The following is a 14042-nucleotide window of genomic DNA, read 5'->3' on the forward strand; positions in this document are numbered from 1 at the left end:
GATAGATAGATAGATAGATAGATAGATAGATAGATAGAGAGAGAGAGACAGACAGATAGATGGATGGATGGATGGATGGATGGATAGATAGATAGATAGATAGATTGAGTCTGTTTACCATTTTGTAGATGTGTCTTGAACTGATGAATTGCTCTCAGGTATTGAGAATCTTGTTTTTTTTATTTTCTGTATCCCAATGACATTGTACTGTATATTTTTGACAGACCAACAGTAAAAGCGTAAATGTGAATCCTGTTGAATTTCATTTTGATATCTAGTTTGTGAACAATGGCACACGGATATGTCATTCTGATGGCACTGGTGTGTTCATTGACATAATATTTACTTTTATGATGTAAAGTAAGGATTTTGAGCAAGTTACAAGCTTTGTATGAAAGGTTGTGTGTATGCAATGTTTCAAGAAATGTACTTACTGTTTTGCAAATGTTAAGGATGATTCAAGAAATGTACCAAAGTGATTGAGAGATGTGTGAAAGCCATTACATTAGATCCAGGGTTTCAACCAGATATCCACCTAGAGGGGAGTGACGATATTGCAGATGTCTACAGAGAGGAATTATTCTCATATATATTTCTGTTTACTGTATTGGTATAATCGCCCTGCAGATATATTAACAGCTGCAGAATGGTAAATCCAAGAGGAGGAGGACAGCAAAGAGGAAGAGGAGGCTTCAGTGGCCCTCAAAGAAGAGGTATAGATCTTTCTGTTTACTTCTTTCCATTGCCTTATTTAACTTGGTCAATATGTATCCTTATTACTTATTCACCATAATTTCTATGTTTTCAACAGATGGTTCTGTGCCTGGTCAAAGACAAGCAAGCAGGTCTCCCAATCAAAGCAGAGGAAGCAGCAGAGGTGGCCGAGGGGAGGGAGGAGGAGGAAGAGGTGGAAGAGGAGGAGGAGGAGGAGAAGGAAGAGGTGGAAGAGGAGGAGGAGGAGGAGAAGGAAGGGGTCGAGATCACCAACAAGCCAGTGGAAGTACAAACAGCCAATGGGAAAGATGGCCAGATGAAAAAGCTCAAGGTGCAAGAGGAGGTGGAGGAGGAGATGGAAGGGGCAGAGGACAGAGGAGAGAAGAATACAGGCAACATCATCAAGGGAAGCCAAGTTGGAACGCTGTCCACCGCCCAGTGATAAGGGGAGGCCACTCGAGAGGATTTGGGAGACCTGTTTATGGGCTCATGCAACAAAATTTGCTCAATTATTTACTTCCAGCTCCTTTAAATTTAAGCAACCGCCCTGAAAACACGGGTCACCAACAAGCCAGTAGAAGTATGACTGATTTAAGAGTTGGTCCACAAGGTGAAGAACCTCAAAGAGGAAGAGTAGAAGCTCAGCGAGGTAGAGGGGGAAATGGGAGAGGAAGAGGAAGAGGAAGAGGGAGAGATGGCACCCCTGAAGTACGCAAACTGGGGTATAAAATGCTTGAAGGCCTGCTGGAGAGAGAAGCATCCGAGGTGGCCATCACCCTTTCATCTAGCACTGGGCTCAAGAATCTGCTTGATGACAGTACGATGAGAAGCGACCTGGTGCAGCTGGTCTGTCAAGTTCTCTGCAAGGCCTTCGGGTCTCGAATTGACCGCAAGATAGTGCTGCACTTGGCTCGCATTGTCAAGGACTCAACGTTTTTCCGTAACATTCTTCCGTATCATGTGACTGGAATGATGTCGGATTACGTGCAAGCTCGAAGGGAGCAGTATCCCCAACATCTGAGCAACATCATCAACCTTCTCTCTGAAGTTCTCAACATGTTTCCTCAGAGCTCTATCCAGTCGGTCTCCATGTTGGTGGCTCTTTTGAAACCGACCGTCAACCAGTTGCGTGCCACTGGTGTGGATATTCTCCCCAGTACTGATGAAGACTTGGAGAGGGTGCAGGGTTTGGTGGACCACCTCCAAGAGAAATCAAGGGAAGGCACCTTGCGGTCCGATAACTACTCCTTCCTAGCAGCTGACGAGGACGCCCCACCTGGGGAAGAAGACTTCAGGATGATGAGCATTTATCCAACCATTGAGGAGTTCCACCTAGACCAAAAGCCATTCCTGAGACCCAACATAATGTCTCAAAGCTTTCCTAACACTCGCATCTATCTAGACACACACTTCCGACTTCTGCGTGAAGATTTTGTGAGGCCGCTGAGAGAGGGCGTCAAGGAGATCTTGAGGAACCAACACCGTGAGACTATCGATGGAATACCAATGAAAAAGAGGCGTTTTGATGACATCAGAGTCTACTTTGACACCCGATTGGTTTTGCCACTCTGCACACCAACGGGCATCGCCTACAAAGTGCAGTTTGACCCACAGCCTCTTCAGGTAATCACAAATTACAAGTTGTCTGAAAGAACTCCATGCACTCTATAGCTCCCAATTATGTCCTCCCACCATTGATCCTTCTATCAGTTTATTTCATTGAATCTTCTCTTACAGTTTGTCCGGTGGGAAAATTCCAAACGTCTCATTTACGGATCCCTTGTCTGTCTCTCCATGGACAATTTCGAAACCTTCCTGTTCGCCACTGTTGCCGATCGGGATCCAACGTTGCTGAGGAAGGGACAGGTGCATCTCTGTTTTTCTTCTGAGAGCAGGGTCAGGTTGGCCAGGATTCAGCCCTCGGACTCCTTCCTGATGGTCGAGACCACGGCTTACTTTGAGGCCTATAGATACGTCCTAGAAGGTCTCCAGGAGCAAGATGAGAATGATGTTCCCTTTCAAAGGTATGCATTTCTTACTTGTGCAAAACTAGAGAATTGCTAAGGTATTCTTAAATGGTTTTTAGAGTGTTGTTTTGTGGTTGCTTGGGTGTTCTGGGTGGTTCCTAGGTGGTCAAAAGTACTCACTGCCAAGTCTTTGTATCGTCAGTTCCAGGTCTGAACAGTAATAGTCATGCCTACCTTGGTAAACACCACACTGCACATTTTTGTTTTAGGTACATAGTGGAGTGCAACACAGATGTAGATCCTCCAGCTTACCTTCGGGTGGAAGGAAGGTCATACGATCTTTCTAGCATCATGGCAGAAGGGCAGGAGAAGATTCCACCCTTCAACCCCTTGACCCCACACGCCTGGCCTGATGAGGAAAAAGTGGGTCTCGATGAAAGCCAACTTCAAGCACTTAAACTGGCCTTAACCAATGAAGTGGCCATCATACAGGGACCACCAGGAACAGGTGACTTATCTGTGACTAGGGTTTGCTGTTAACCAATGCAGTACTCTCGAGATCAACTTGCATATGCACAAAAAAGTTAATTATAACGGCTTAATAGATGCAACCTATTTCTGGAGTGCGAAGACATCTGGAAAATTTGAAGATCCTGTTTGTTTTCTTCTTTGCAGGGAAGACTCATGTAGGCCTGAAGATTGCTCAGGCTTTGCTAAACAACCATGAGGCCTGGTCAAATAATTGCCCTATGCTGGTGGTCTGCTATACCAATCATGCTCTTGACCAGTTTCTGGAAGGTACGGTGCTAATATATATATCTGTGTGGTAATTTATAAGATCTTGTTGCTTTTTTAGTACTTTGTGGATAAGTATGGGTAGGTCTTTCAGTTGTTTCTTAGAGCCATCGATAAGATAAAATGGAAAGCAAAAAGAGATGCCTCCTACTTCTGAGTTCTTGCTTGTTACAAAAAGACACCAGTAATCTTACATGCCATGTGTCTTAGAAAATATTTTCTTTTAAGCATTTAAGGGACTTTGAACTTTATGGCTTCTCCAGAGAGTTAATTCTAGTCCAGTAAAAGGTAACTCGATAACACAAAAGATAACTAGCTTCATGTATGATATTATGAGATATTTCATAACTTTTGTCCCAGGCATCCATGGATTTTTAAAAAGGGGCATTGTGAGAGTTGGAGGACGAAGCAACAGTGAAACTCTAAAGCCCTTTGGTCTGAGGGAGCTGACCAGGGCATCAAACTTCCGCAAAAATTTACCACAGCACCTGAGGAGAGCCCATCATGAAGTGAGCCCTCTATCATGGACAGCTCAGATTTCATTGACATTTCTGTGTTTTATTTTATTTTATTTTATTTTATTTTATTTTATTTTATTTTATTTTATTTTATTTTATTTTATTTACTAATTATTATTATATTATAGACTATTATTTCCTAGGATTGTCAATAGAATGTTAGAGTGTTATTTTAGTATTATTTATATACTGTTATAGTTTTTATAATATTTGTTTTACTATTTTATATTTCTGTTTTCATTTCATTTTATTTAAAGTTTTAGTAAATTTGTGTTTTGTCAGTTTTATTAGTTTTTGTCTTTTCAATGTCTAAACAGTTTTTTTTTTTTCAGTTGTAATTTTTATTTATTTTTGTACTTTAAGTTAAACTAAACGAAAATGAGAAATGCTGCCTTGCCAACTAGCTGAAATAAAATAAGTTTGTCTTTATATTTTATATTATTTAATTTAATATTTACTTTATTTCAAGTAATGAACAAGTTTTATTTTTTATTTATTTTTTTTAATGATTTTGGTTTTAAACGTAATAACCCTGCTGTAAACACTCAGGTTTTGAAAAAACAACGACAATAATAATAATAATAATAATAATGTTTGAAATTACACAAGCGTGAATACATTATGAAAACCCTTTTTATTTTTTCATAAACTGTCCTTAAAAAAATCTCAATAAATATATAATTAATATAATGTTTAATTTGATAATTAGATTAAATGTGTGCTGTCAGGCATGTGCATAACATGTATTTTCGTTATTAATTTCAGTTCTCTGAAAACAAGTATGTGCCAGTGCATCTAATAATATATGAATGATATTTCTAATGAGTATGCTGTATGTCCACAGATCTACACACAGATGGAGGCCGCAGAGGAGCTCTTAAAGAGACAGTCCGCTCAGCTGGAGTGCAGCTTGCGTGGCGTCCTCAGAGAAGACTTTCTGGAGAGATACATGTCTCCTCAGCACTGGGACAGCCTGTGTCTGCAGCCAGTGAGTGCCACACAGACGCACACGCAGACACAGACGCAGACGCAGACGCAGACGCGCACAGACACAGACGCACAGACACACAGACACACACACACACAGACAGGCTCTGAAACGCTTTGACACAGCTGTCAGACATGTCATCCATAAATAGTGTATACAGACCTTGAAGCTATATTTTGCAGTATGATATTTTTCCCTGAACATCTGAGCTAAGCAACGGCACAAGCTAACAAAAACAACTTTGACTTTCTTTGATGGGTTTAATATCCCATTTGATTTGGTTCACTTGCATCCATTAAAATCAGACAATCATTCTTTAAACAGTGTAGTATGTTGCACTTCCCAATGAAACTGCATTTGGCACTCAGCAGTAGTCAATTTTGGACCCTGCTTTAAAGCTACTGTATCATATTTGCTATGCACATTTCTAAGGCCTCTAAATTATCATCATAATCAAAACTTTGCTGTAAAACCTGTTACACACAATCTAATCCATGCCTTCTGTCATCTGATTGATAATTTATACTTTTTTATTAAAAGTCTAATTGTACAAGCGTCCACCTTCAGCTCGTGCGTCACGTGTCTTTTTGCTGTGAAATCTTTATTGATTTTTATAAAACGTCAGAATAACTTGTATATTGTTACTGTATTGAATTGTACATTTTATAATATCATTTATTTTTTTGAAAAATCATGTTCAAATGCGAGTATCAAATATGATCATCAGGCTTTTGAGGAACGTTTATTCATTCATCTCTCAGTCATCACTGTATTGCATTGGATTATATGTTTTGGTCATTAAAAATAAGCATTTAAAAATCATCTTACTAAGATATAGTATCCCAATAACATGTCTTAGTAATATGATATTTAAATGCTCAGTTAGATATAGGGACAACTGATATTTAAATGCATTTAATGGAAGTAGTTTGATCTCATTAATTGCATCATTTGCACCAAATTGCATATTTTGCTCAGATTGGGCCTCTGAATAAAACTGAGCTGTTTTTTCCTCCATATTCTCACTATATCAGACTATATGAACAATGAAGGCCTGCATCAAATATGATACTTGACAAAAATGCATGCAAACTTTTTTTAAATTTTTTTTTTAATATATATATTTTGTCTAAAAGTTCAGTAAAGTCTGACTATTATTTCATCAAGCCATGAATCTTGTGACTTGAAATCTGTATAAACTCAGCAGTTTTCAAAACGTGCTTTCTTCCTGTGTTAGGTGATGGATGGATTTGAGAGTGTGGGGAGAAAGAAGACTTCAATGATCGCGGAGTGGCTCGGCATCGGATTCTCTGTTTTTTTGCAGGGGCCACAGCTAACAGGTGGAGACTCTAATACACTAACCACAATGTCAGCAGCAATTTATCTTTTTATGTTCTATATGAGGTCAAATAAACCGTGGATTGTGCTTCCCTTGAAGAAAATTCTTTCATAACATCATTAAAGTTCAGTTCTTTCAGCACATGCTCATTCAAGAAAGGAATGGCTGTTCTATGGCATTTCCTTCATGTGCAATGATTTTCTCTCACCGCTGAGATGCAGTATTTATTATCATTTGATATTTAATGCAGCAACTCTCAGTTATTGGCATAAATACAGTGCAGGTAATATATTTTTTCTGCAGCTCATCGGGGCCCACTACTGGTTGAGGCCTGTATTTGTCTCCTGTTAACACTTGTGATCAGATTTCATGACCAAGCACATCATGAAATAAACAATTTTATTACTGCAAGTTGATAAAGAACAAAAACAAACAAAGCATAAATTGAGATCAGGGCACATTAAGGCTTGCATTACAAATTTCAACTAGTCCTCTAGTCAATGAATGTAAACCGGAAGCATTAATGGCAAATACAGCATTACAAACCTCTCTCTCGTTCTTTCTCAGAGATGGCAGATGAAGACGGGCCACAGCTGAACGATGAGGAACTGATAGATATCGATGAAGAGGCGGATCTGATCCAGGCCGAGAGGATAGTGGTGGATGCGGAGCACGGGGATAAAGACTGGAAAAAGCTGAAACAAGATCAGAAAAACATCGCTGACATGGCTGAGTTGATGCTGGCTATGAACCTGAATGATCCTGAACCACAAGAAGCAGCCCAGAATCGGGCTCAGGCTCAGAGTCAGGCTGATCAAGAGGAATGGCAGGTATGAGACTTCATCCATTAATATAATCATATATATTTTATTGAAAACAGTTTACATTATATTAATAAAAATGTAGAATATATATATATATTTATTTTAATTATTAGTTAAATAAAAATTATTTAAAAAAATGTTGAATGTATGTTGAATGTTGAAAACAATTGTGAATATTATGTAAACTGTTTTTATAAGCTTATACTAATTGAGATTAAGTGGAACATTTGCATTTTTAAACATTTGTTTGTAACTGAGTAGGACTATTTAAAATGCACTAAAGAGAGGGTAAAACGACAATTAAAAAGGGTTTTTTAAATAATTTTAAATAATTAAAAAATGATTGTCATCATTATTTTTTTTTATGTAAATCAAACTTAGTTTATCCGAATTCCAGATGTCAGTGTGGTCTCAGAATTTTGTTTATATTTAAATTTTTAATCCAAAAAATAAACAAAAAACGTATTTATATTTAAAATGTAAAGTTCAAAATCTTAAGTTCATGCTGTTTTTCTTCTTTTCTTTTCTTTTTTATGCTATGAAAATGAATGATTTCCTAAGGTTGTCAAACTCCAAAAATGCATCATACAAACCAGGGTTATGCAAGAATTTAAATAACCTGTTTTAATTGGAAATATGTTACATTGTGGAAGTAAAGTGGCTTGGGAATGTCATTTCATGTTGATTGTAAAGGCATTGCTGTTCACCATTTGTGTGTTGTTGTGATGAGCTCAGTGCTACTGTTCTGCTGATGTGTGTTCAGATGCAAGGCCACCAGAAGAAAAAAATGAAGCAAATGGCTAAAAAGGAGCTGAGGAAAACTTCAGCCATGAGTGAGCAACAAGAAAGGCAAACCAGGAATGTGTGGATCCTCAATCTGAAAGACAGATGGAGACTGTATCGGTAAGATGCACATACACACTCCCTGCACTAGATGGCAGCATTTACCCACAAATTTGTTTAAGCCACACCAGTGCACTAACATGTCAGCTAAATTAGATTCATGTTTTCTCCTTCAGGCTTTGGGTTTTGCGCTATCGGACTGATCTCTGCACTAAGGCCCTCACCTCCGAACAGGTGTATCAGGACGCCGCGGAGAGGCTCAATGAAATCCGCCGTCGTGAGGACCTGTGTGTGCTGCGACAGGCTCGGGTCGTCGGTATGACCACCACAGGAGCGGCTAAATACAGACAGGCTCTGCAGGAGCTGCAGCCCAGACTGGTGATCGTGGAGGAGGCGGCAGAGGTATTGGAGGCGCACACCATCACCACCCTCAGCAAAGCCTGCCAGCACCTCATACTGATCGGAGATCACCAACAGGTAGGCAGCACTTAAAATATTATGAAAAAAAAATATTATGGGGTAGTGGAGTAAAATATGAACATCTTATATATATCTTTAACATTTCTTCATTTTGAGGAATTTTCAAAATTGTCTAAATTGTAATGTCAAATCAGGTTAATTAACTAGGTTGATTTATTGCATAAACAATAAATGCCTGTGTAATAAGATATCATGATGCTTTCATGTGTTAACGCATGTTTTTATGCATTTCAACCTGCACAGTTGAGGCCTAGTGCAACAGTGTATGACCTTGCCAAGAATTTCAATCTGGAAGTGTCGATGTTCGAGAGGCTTGTCAGAGTGAACTTTCCATTTGTGCGCCTTAACTACCAGGTTAGTTTCTGTATTATTACATCAGCCGTTTAAGGGAAGCACTTTATTTTCCAGTCCTGTTTCGCATGTACATACTACACTCTAAAAAAAAATGCTGGGTTGTTTCAACCCAACTTTGGGTTAAATATGGACTAACCCAACTTTTGGGTTAGAAATTTAACCCAACGGTTGGGTTAGTCCATATTTGACCCAAAGCTGGGTTGAAACAACCCAGCATTTTTTAAGAGTGTATGTACTTGTTATAGTAATTACAATAACTAGGTAATAACTAGGTACTAACCCTGAAACTACCCCTAAACCTAACCTTAACCCATGTAGTTACCTTATATTATCCAGTACTTTCTTAGGTAAGTACAGGTAAGTGCACATACTGTAAAATAAAGTGTAACCCAATTGATTACATATTTACTGATGTCAGTCATTCCTCTAGTGAATCGTATGCTAAAACAACATGAACAACAAATCTGTTTTATTTCTAGCATCGCATGAGGCCAAGCATCGCTCGACTGTTGACTCCTCATATCTATGAAACACTGGAAAACCACCCCTCTGTACTGGAGTATGACAATGTTAAGGTAAGTAAATTTCAGCAAATACAATTACACAACCTTCTATTATAATATTACATCAGTTCTGGTAGGTACCTGTCACAGTTTGCTAAAAAGTAATTTGGCTGCCATTATCTACTTGACACCTGTATCTTTCGGTCTACAGGGGGTTCTGACAAATCTCTTTTTCGTGGATCACGGTCAATTTGAGGAAGAGATTAAAGATGGACGGAGCCACCAGAACCCTCACGAGGCTCAGTTTGTGGTCGCGCTTTGCCGCTACTTGCTGTTACAGGACTACAAGCCTTCTCAGATCACCATTCTTACGACTTACACAGGACAGCTTCACTGTCTACGTAAGCTCATGCCCTCACCGAATTTCTCTGGAGTCAAAGTCCACGTTGTTGACAAATACCAAGGGGAGGAGAACGACATTATCATATTGTCTCTGGTGCGCAGCAATCTACAGAGGAGAGTCGGCTTCCTGAACATTTCAAACCGTGTCTGCGTTGCCCTTTCTCGTTCTAAGATGGGTCTCTTTTGTATCGGAAATATGGACATGCTCAGCTCCGTTACTCTGTGGAGCAACATCCTTCACACTCTGAGAGAGTCAGGTCAAGTGGGTCGTGCTTTGACGTTGAGCTGTCAGAACCATCCGGATAAACAGATCCTTGCATCCTGCAGTGATGACTTCAGAGGTGCCCCCGAGGGTGGCTGCGATCAGCCCTGCCAATTTCGCTTGGATTGTGGCCACGTGTGCACCCGTATGTGCCACCCATATGATGTGGAACACAAAGAATACAAGTGCATGAAAGACTGCCAGAAGGTGCTGTGTGAGCTGAAGCACAAATGTACACGTCGCTGTTACAAAGAATGTGGTGAATGCCAGGTACTCCTAGACAAGATCATTCCGTCATGCCAGCATAGTCAGAAGGTGCCTTGCCACCTAGACCCTGAGAAATTTGTATGTCAAGAGCGTTGCCAAAAGACCCTCCCATGCGGCCATCCCTGCAAGGCAGCTTGTGGAGAGTCCTGCACCGCTCAGTGCAAGGTTAGAGTTCAAATGCAGCTGAAATGTGGACACGTCCAGGAAGAACCGTGCTTCATTTCCAGGGACCACAAAAGGGAGCCAAACTGCAAAACAAAATGTGGCACCACCTTGGAATGTGGCCACCCTTGCCCAGGAACTTGCCATGGATGCTTGCAAGGTCGCCTGCACAAAGCATGCACCCACAAATGCCAACAAACCCTCGTGTGTTCTCATCAGTGTCGGGAGCCTTGTGTAAGAGATTGTCCACCGTGTTCCGTTCGCTGTGAGAACCGTTGCGTCCACAGCGTCTGCATGAAGACTTGCGGTCAGACTTGCGCGCCTTGCAACGAACCCTGCGAATGGCAGTGCCCTCACCACAGCTGTACCAAGCTGTGTCATGAACCATGCGACCGTCCGCCTTGTTCTGTTCCCTGTAACAACACCTTACCCTGCGGACACCGCTGCATAGGTCTGTGCGGAGACCCTTGTCCCAATAAGTGTCGCATTTGCCATAAGGATGAGGTCACGGAGATCTTCTTCGGCAATGAAGACGACCCGGATGCTTGTTTCATTCAGCTTGAAGATTGCAAGCACATGTTCGAGGCTACAGGAATGGATCAATACATGAATCTTGACGAAGACCAAGGCGCTGAACTGGATCAAAGGGCGATCCGACTCAAGGATTGTCCAAGGTGTCGCACTCCCATCCGTAGAAACCTTCGATATGGCACTCATATCAACCGCAGCCTGGCAGCCATCGAGATGGTCAAGGAGAAGATCAATGGTATGCCGGATGTTATCAAGCAACAACAGGAAGTCTTTAGCTTGCAACTGCGTGGGAAGAAGAACTTGAGGAAGCATCTTGCCCAAGAGTTTGCCTTTCTTAAAGAGAAGTTTGAAACAAAGGACCTTTCACTCCAACAACTTCGGCATCTCGAGAACTTGATGACCTACCTCGAGAGTGTTGGGAAACTAAAAGCAATGCAAGCTGAACATATGACACCCCTTCTGGACCAACTTCAGGCATTCTCTAGCAAAGTTGAAGAAGTCTTGAGATTCCTCTTACATCCGACTCAGAGGCTTTCAGACCAGCAGATTGCAGATCTCGAACGTGAGTTGAAGAGACTCTCCTACCTTGCTGAGCTCAACGTGCGCTGTGGCATGTCACTGGCCAAAAGTGTTGTTTATGGCACTGAGGTTCTGCAATTAAGAGAGATCCTGGAGGACATGTTGCCTTTCTCCGAGGGTCTAGAACGTAGAGTCAAGCAGATGTTTACGGATTTGGACACCAAGCTGCCACGCAGCGGCCTGGGCATCACCGACGAGGAGAGGGTGATGATACTCAAAGCCATCGGTTTGAACAAAGGCCATTGGTACAAATGTCTCAACGGCCATGTGTATGCAATCGGCGAATGTGGGGGTGCTGTGCAACAAAGCAAATGTCCTGAATGCAACGCTGCTATTGGAGGCACTAATCACAATCTCATTCAGGGAAATGCTGTGGCGACTGAGATGGATGGCGCAGAGCATGCTGCCTGGTCAGATGCTGCCAACATGGCAAACTTTGACCTGCAAAACATTGACGATTGAAATTCTTAAGTACTGCTGTCTGCTGATAGGGTATTAAACTGGTTAACACATCATGAAATGCTGTTTTTAATCAGGCTGTAATTGCACCTTTTAGCAGCGCAAGATGTAATTTAAAAGTTAGCAAGAGCTTTCAAAATGAACTTTTTCTCCACACTTGCCACTGATGGGAGAATTAAATAACAAATGTTCATACAAGCGGAAAAAAACAACAATAACATAATTCATCACAGGTACAAGAGAGATATAATGCAAAATATTATGTTTTTTCCGCTTGTATGTACATTAGTTGTTCTACTGTGCACAACTAGTCAATCTCATGATGAAATGCTCCTCTCACTTGGATTTTGATCCTCATATATTCTGGACTTTTGGCTTCCTAGCTCAAATTCAGACAGCACATTTTCCATTAATAATAAAATAAGATGCAGATCATACTTGATTCACTCAAAAAAATGTGACATGAGAGTCAAATTCGTTGCAACTGCCTGCTAAATGAACAGTAACTTCAACTTGTTTACTCACATTTCGTGCTTGGTGAGTGGAACCTAGTTAGAAATATTATGCTCCACGCATTTCAGTTCATTAGCTTTTAAAAACATCCTGGAATTATTATGACAGTGATAAAATATGCACCTTTTGGTTGTTTTTATATCGTATAGTATATGTTATCGAAATCAGTCTTATAAAATAGATAGATAGATGTGGTCCTGAATGCTGATTGGTCAATATGGCTAATGTACTTAAATGTCCTTGATCCAGATGTGCTAACATACACGATGCTAACCAATGAGAACACCAACGATCAACAGTAGCTTACATGTTATAAACTATATCACAGAAGAATAGCATTTAATAAATATGCTTAATAAAATAATGTTTTAATGAAAATGTGTGTCAGTTAATGTTTCATTAGATTTCATACATGCAACTTCAGGTCTTGGTTTCAAGTATATAATTACTAACGTTCATCTTTGGCTTGATTTCACTAGGTGGCAGCAGTGTACCGTCAACAACTCTCTCAGCAACAGAGTCAGTATAAATGTGTGCTCTCCATTAGGCAAGCTGTGCTTTCTCGCATGTACGGTCAGACTCTGACCTGCATCAAGAAACATACTGGTCTCTGTCAGCTTCAGCAGGTTTATTCTCCGCTGATATCTGCCTAATTATAAAGCATTACCTGAGCTCTCTGCCTTAATTACAGAGTGAGTCCAGAGGCTAGTCTGTAAGCGGCTGGGATGGCTTCCATTTAGGCATCCCAGCAGCTTACATCAGTTCATTATGTGATGAATGTCATCCTGTCATAACATAAACCCGAATGCAAAGTCGGCACTTTCTGCACAGGAACACAGGGGGGGTGGAGAAGCGACAACAACGACAAAACTGTTGTGTCAGGATGCGAAGGAAAAGCTTAAGCATATTTCTGAGGGACAGTATTTACAGCCGGTGATTTTATAGGCCCGAAAAAAGCAAGTGAAGCAAAATGCAACAACTTCTTGTGTCATATTCTTTTGCATTAGTTTAATGCTTCATGTGTGCCTAAGAACATCCCTTAACTGTGGTAAAAATCAATCTTTCAGTGCTTTATTGCTTTTGTGCAATGGCGGTAACAGCAATACGATAAAAGACAGCAATGTTCGATAAATCACTGAGTGATGATGACAAAAGCTGTTTTGCTAATTAATAAAATTTATTAATTTGGCTGTACAGCATTTACTGTTGCCACCGATCAACACAGCATTTTGGCAGATTAATGCATAATTGACGTGAGGTTACGGTTTCCAGGAGTCGATTTTTCAATGGCTTCACACTCATCTGCTCATTATGGATGTGACTTTTATTTTCTGTTTCAATTCAAGGACAGATTAGGACAGGACTCGAGCATCTATGCATGATTGTTCATCGTTGTGTTTAATGGAGAGGATCGTTTAAGTGTCAGTGTCACACAGATTGGACGGTGGAGTTCATGCTAATTCATGCCGTCCACCCTGAGCACTAATGTAATTAGGGTTCAAGTACCTCAGTATGCAAAAGGAGAAAAACAAGTTACGACAA

At 40.5% G+C, this 14042-nt stretch overlaps 1 protein-coding gene across 2 annotated transcripts in view; it reads left to right on the forward strand.

Moving 5' to 3' along the window:
- The window catches only part of LOC107681288 (NFX1-type zinc finger-containing protein 1-like), a 15675-nt gene extending 2797 nt beyond the window's left edge, over nt 1-12878 (forward strand). Inside the window, exons 2-16 of one of the 2 annotated variants that reach the window (XM_016477557.1) lie at nt 628-713; nt 812-907; nt 959-2337; nt 2452-2738; nt 2951-3189; nt 3357-3479; nt 3837-3985; nt 4839-4982; nt 6220-6322; nt 6889-7151; nt 7909-8048; nt 8165-8465; nt 8712-8822; nt 9302-9397; nt 9537-12878. In XM_016477557.1, coding sequence (XP_016333043.1) covers nt 647-713; nt 812-907; nt 959-2337; nt 2452-2738; nt 2951-3189; nt 3357-3479; nt 3837-3985; nt 4839-4982; nt 6220-6322; nt 6889-7151; nt 7909-8048; nt 8165-8465; nt 8712-8822; nt 9302-9397; nt 9537-11990 — 5952 coding nt within the window. In that variant the 5' untranslated portion in view covers nt 628-646 and the 3' untranslated portion in view covers nt 11991-12878. Of the gene's footprint in view, nt 1-627; nt 714-811; nt 2338-2451; nt 2739-2950; nt 3190-3356; nt 3480-3836; nt 3986-4838; nt 4983-6219; nt 6323-6888; nt 7152-7908; nt 8049-8164; nt 8466-8711; nt 8823-9301; nt 9398-9536 lie in introns of both variants that reach the window. The other variant, XM_016477556.1, reaches the window with a different exon arrangement.
- Nucleotides 12879-14042: the final 1164 nt, after the last annotated feature.

This window comes from Sinocyclocheilus anshuiensis, unplaced genomic scaffold, assembly GCF_001515605.1.
Source record: "Sinocyclocheilus anshuiensis isolate Anshui unplaced genomic scaffold, SAMN03320099.WGS_v1.1 scaffold1632, whole genome shotgun sequence".
Lineage (NCBI taxonomy): Eukaryota > Metazoa > Chordata > Actinopteri > Cypriniformes > Cyprinidae > Sinocyclocheilus > Sinocyclocheilus anshuiensis.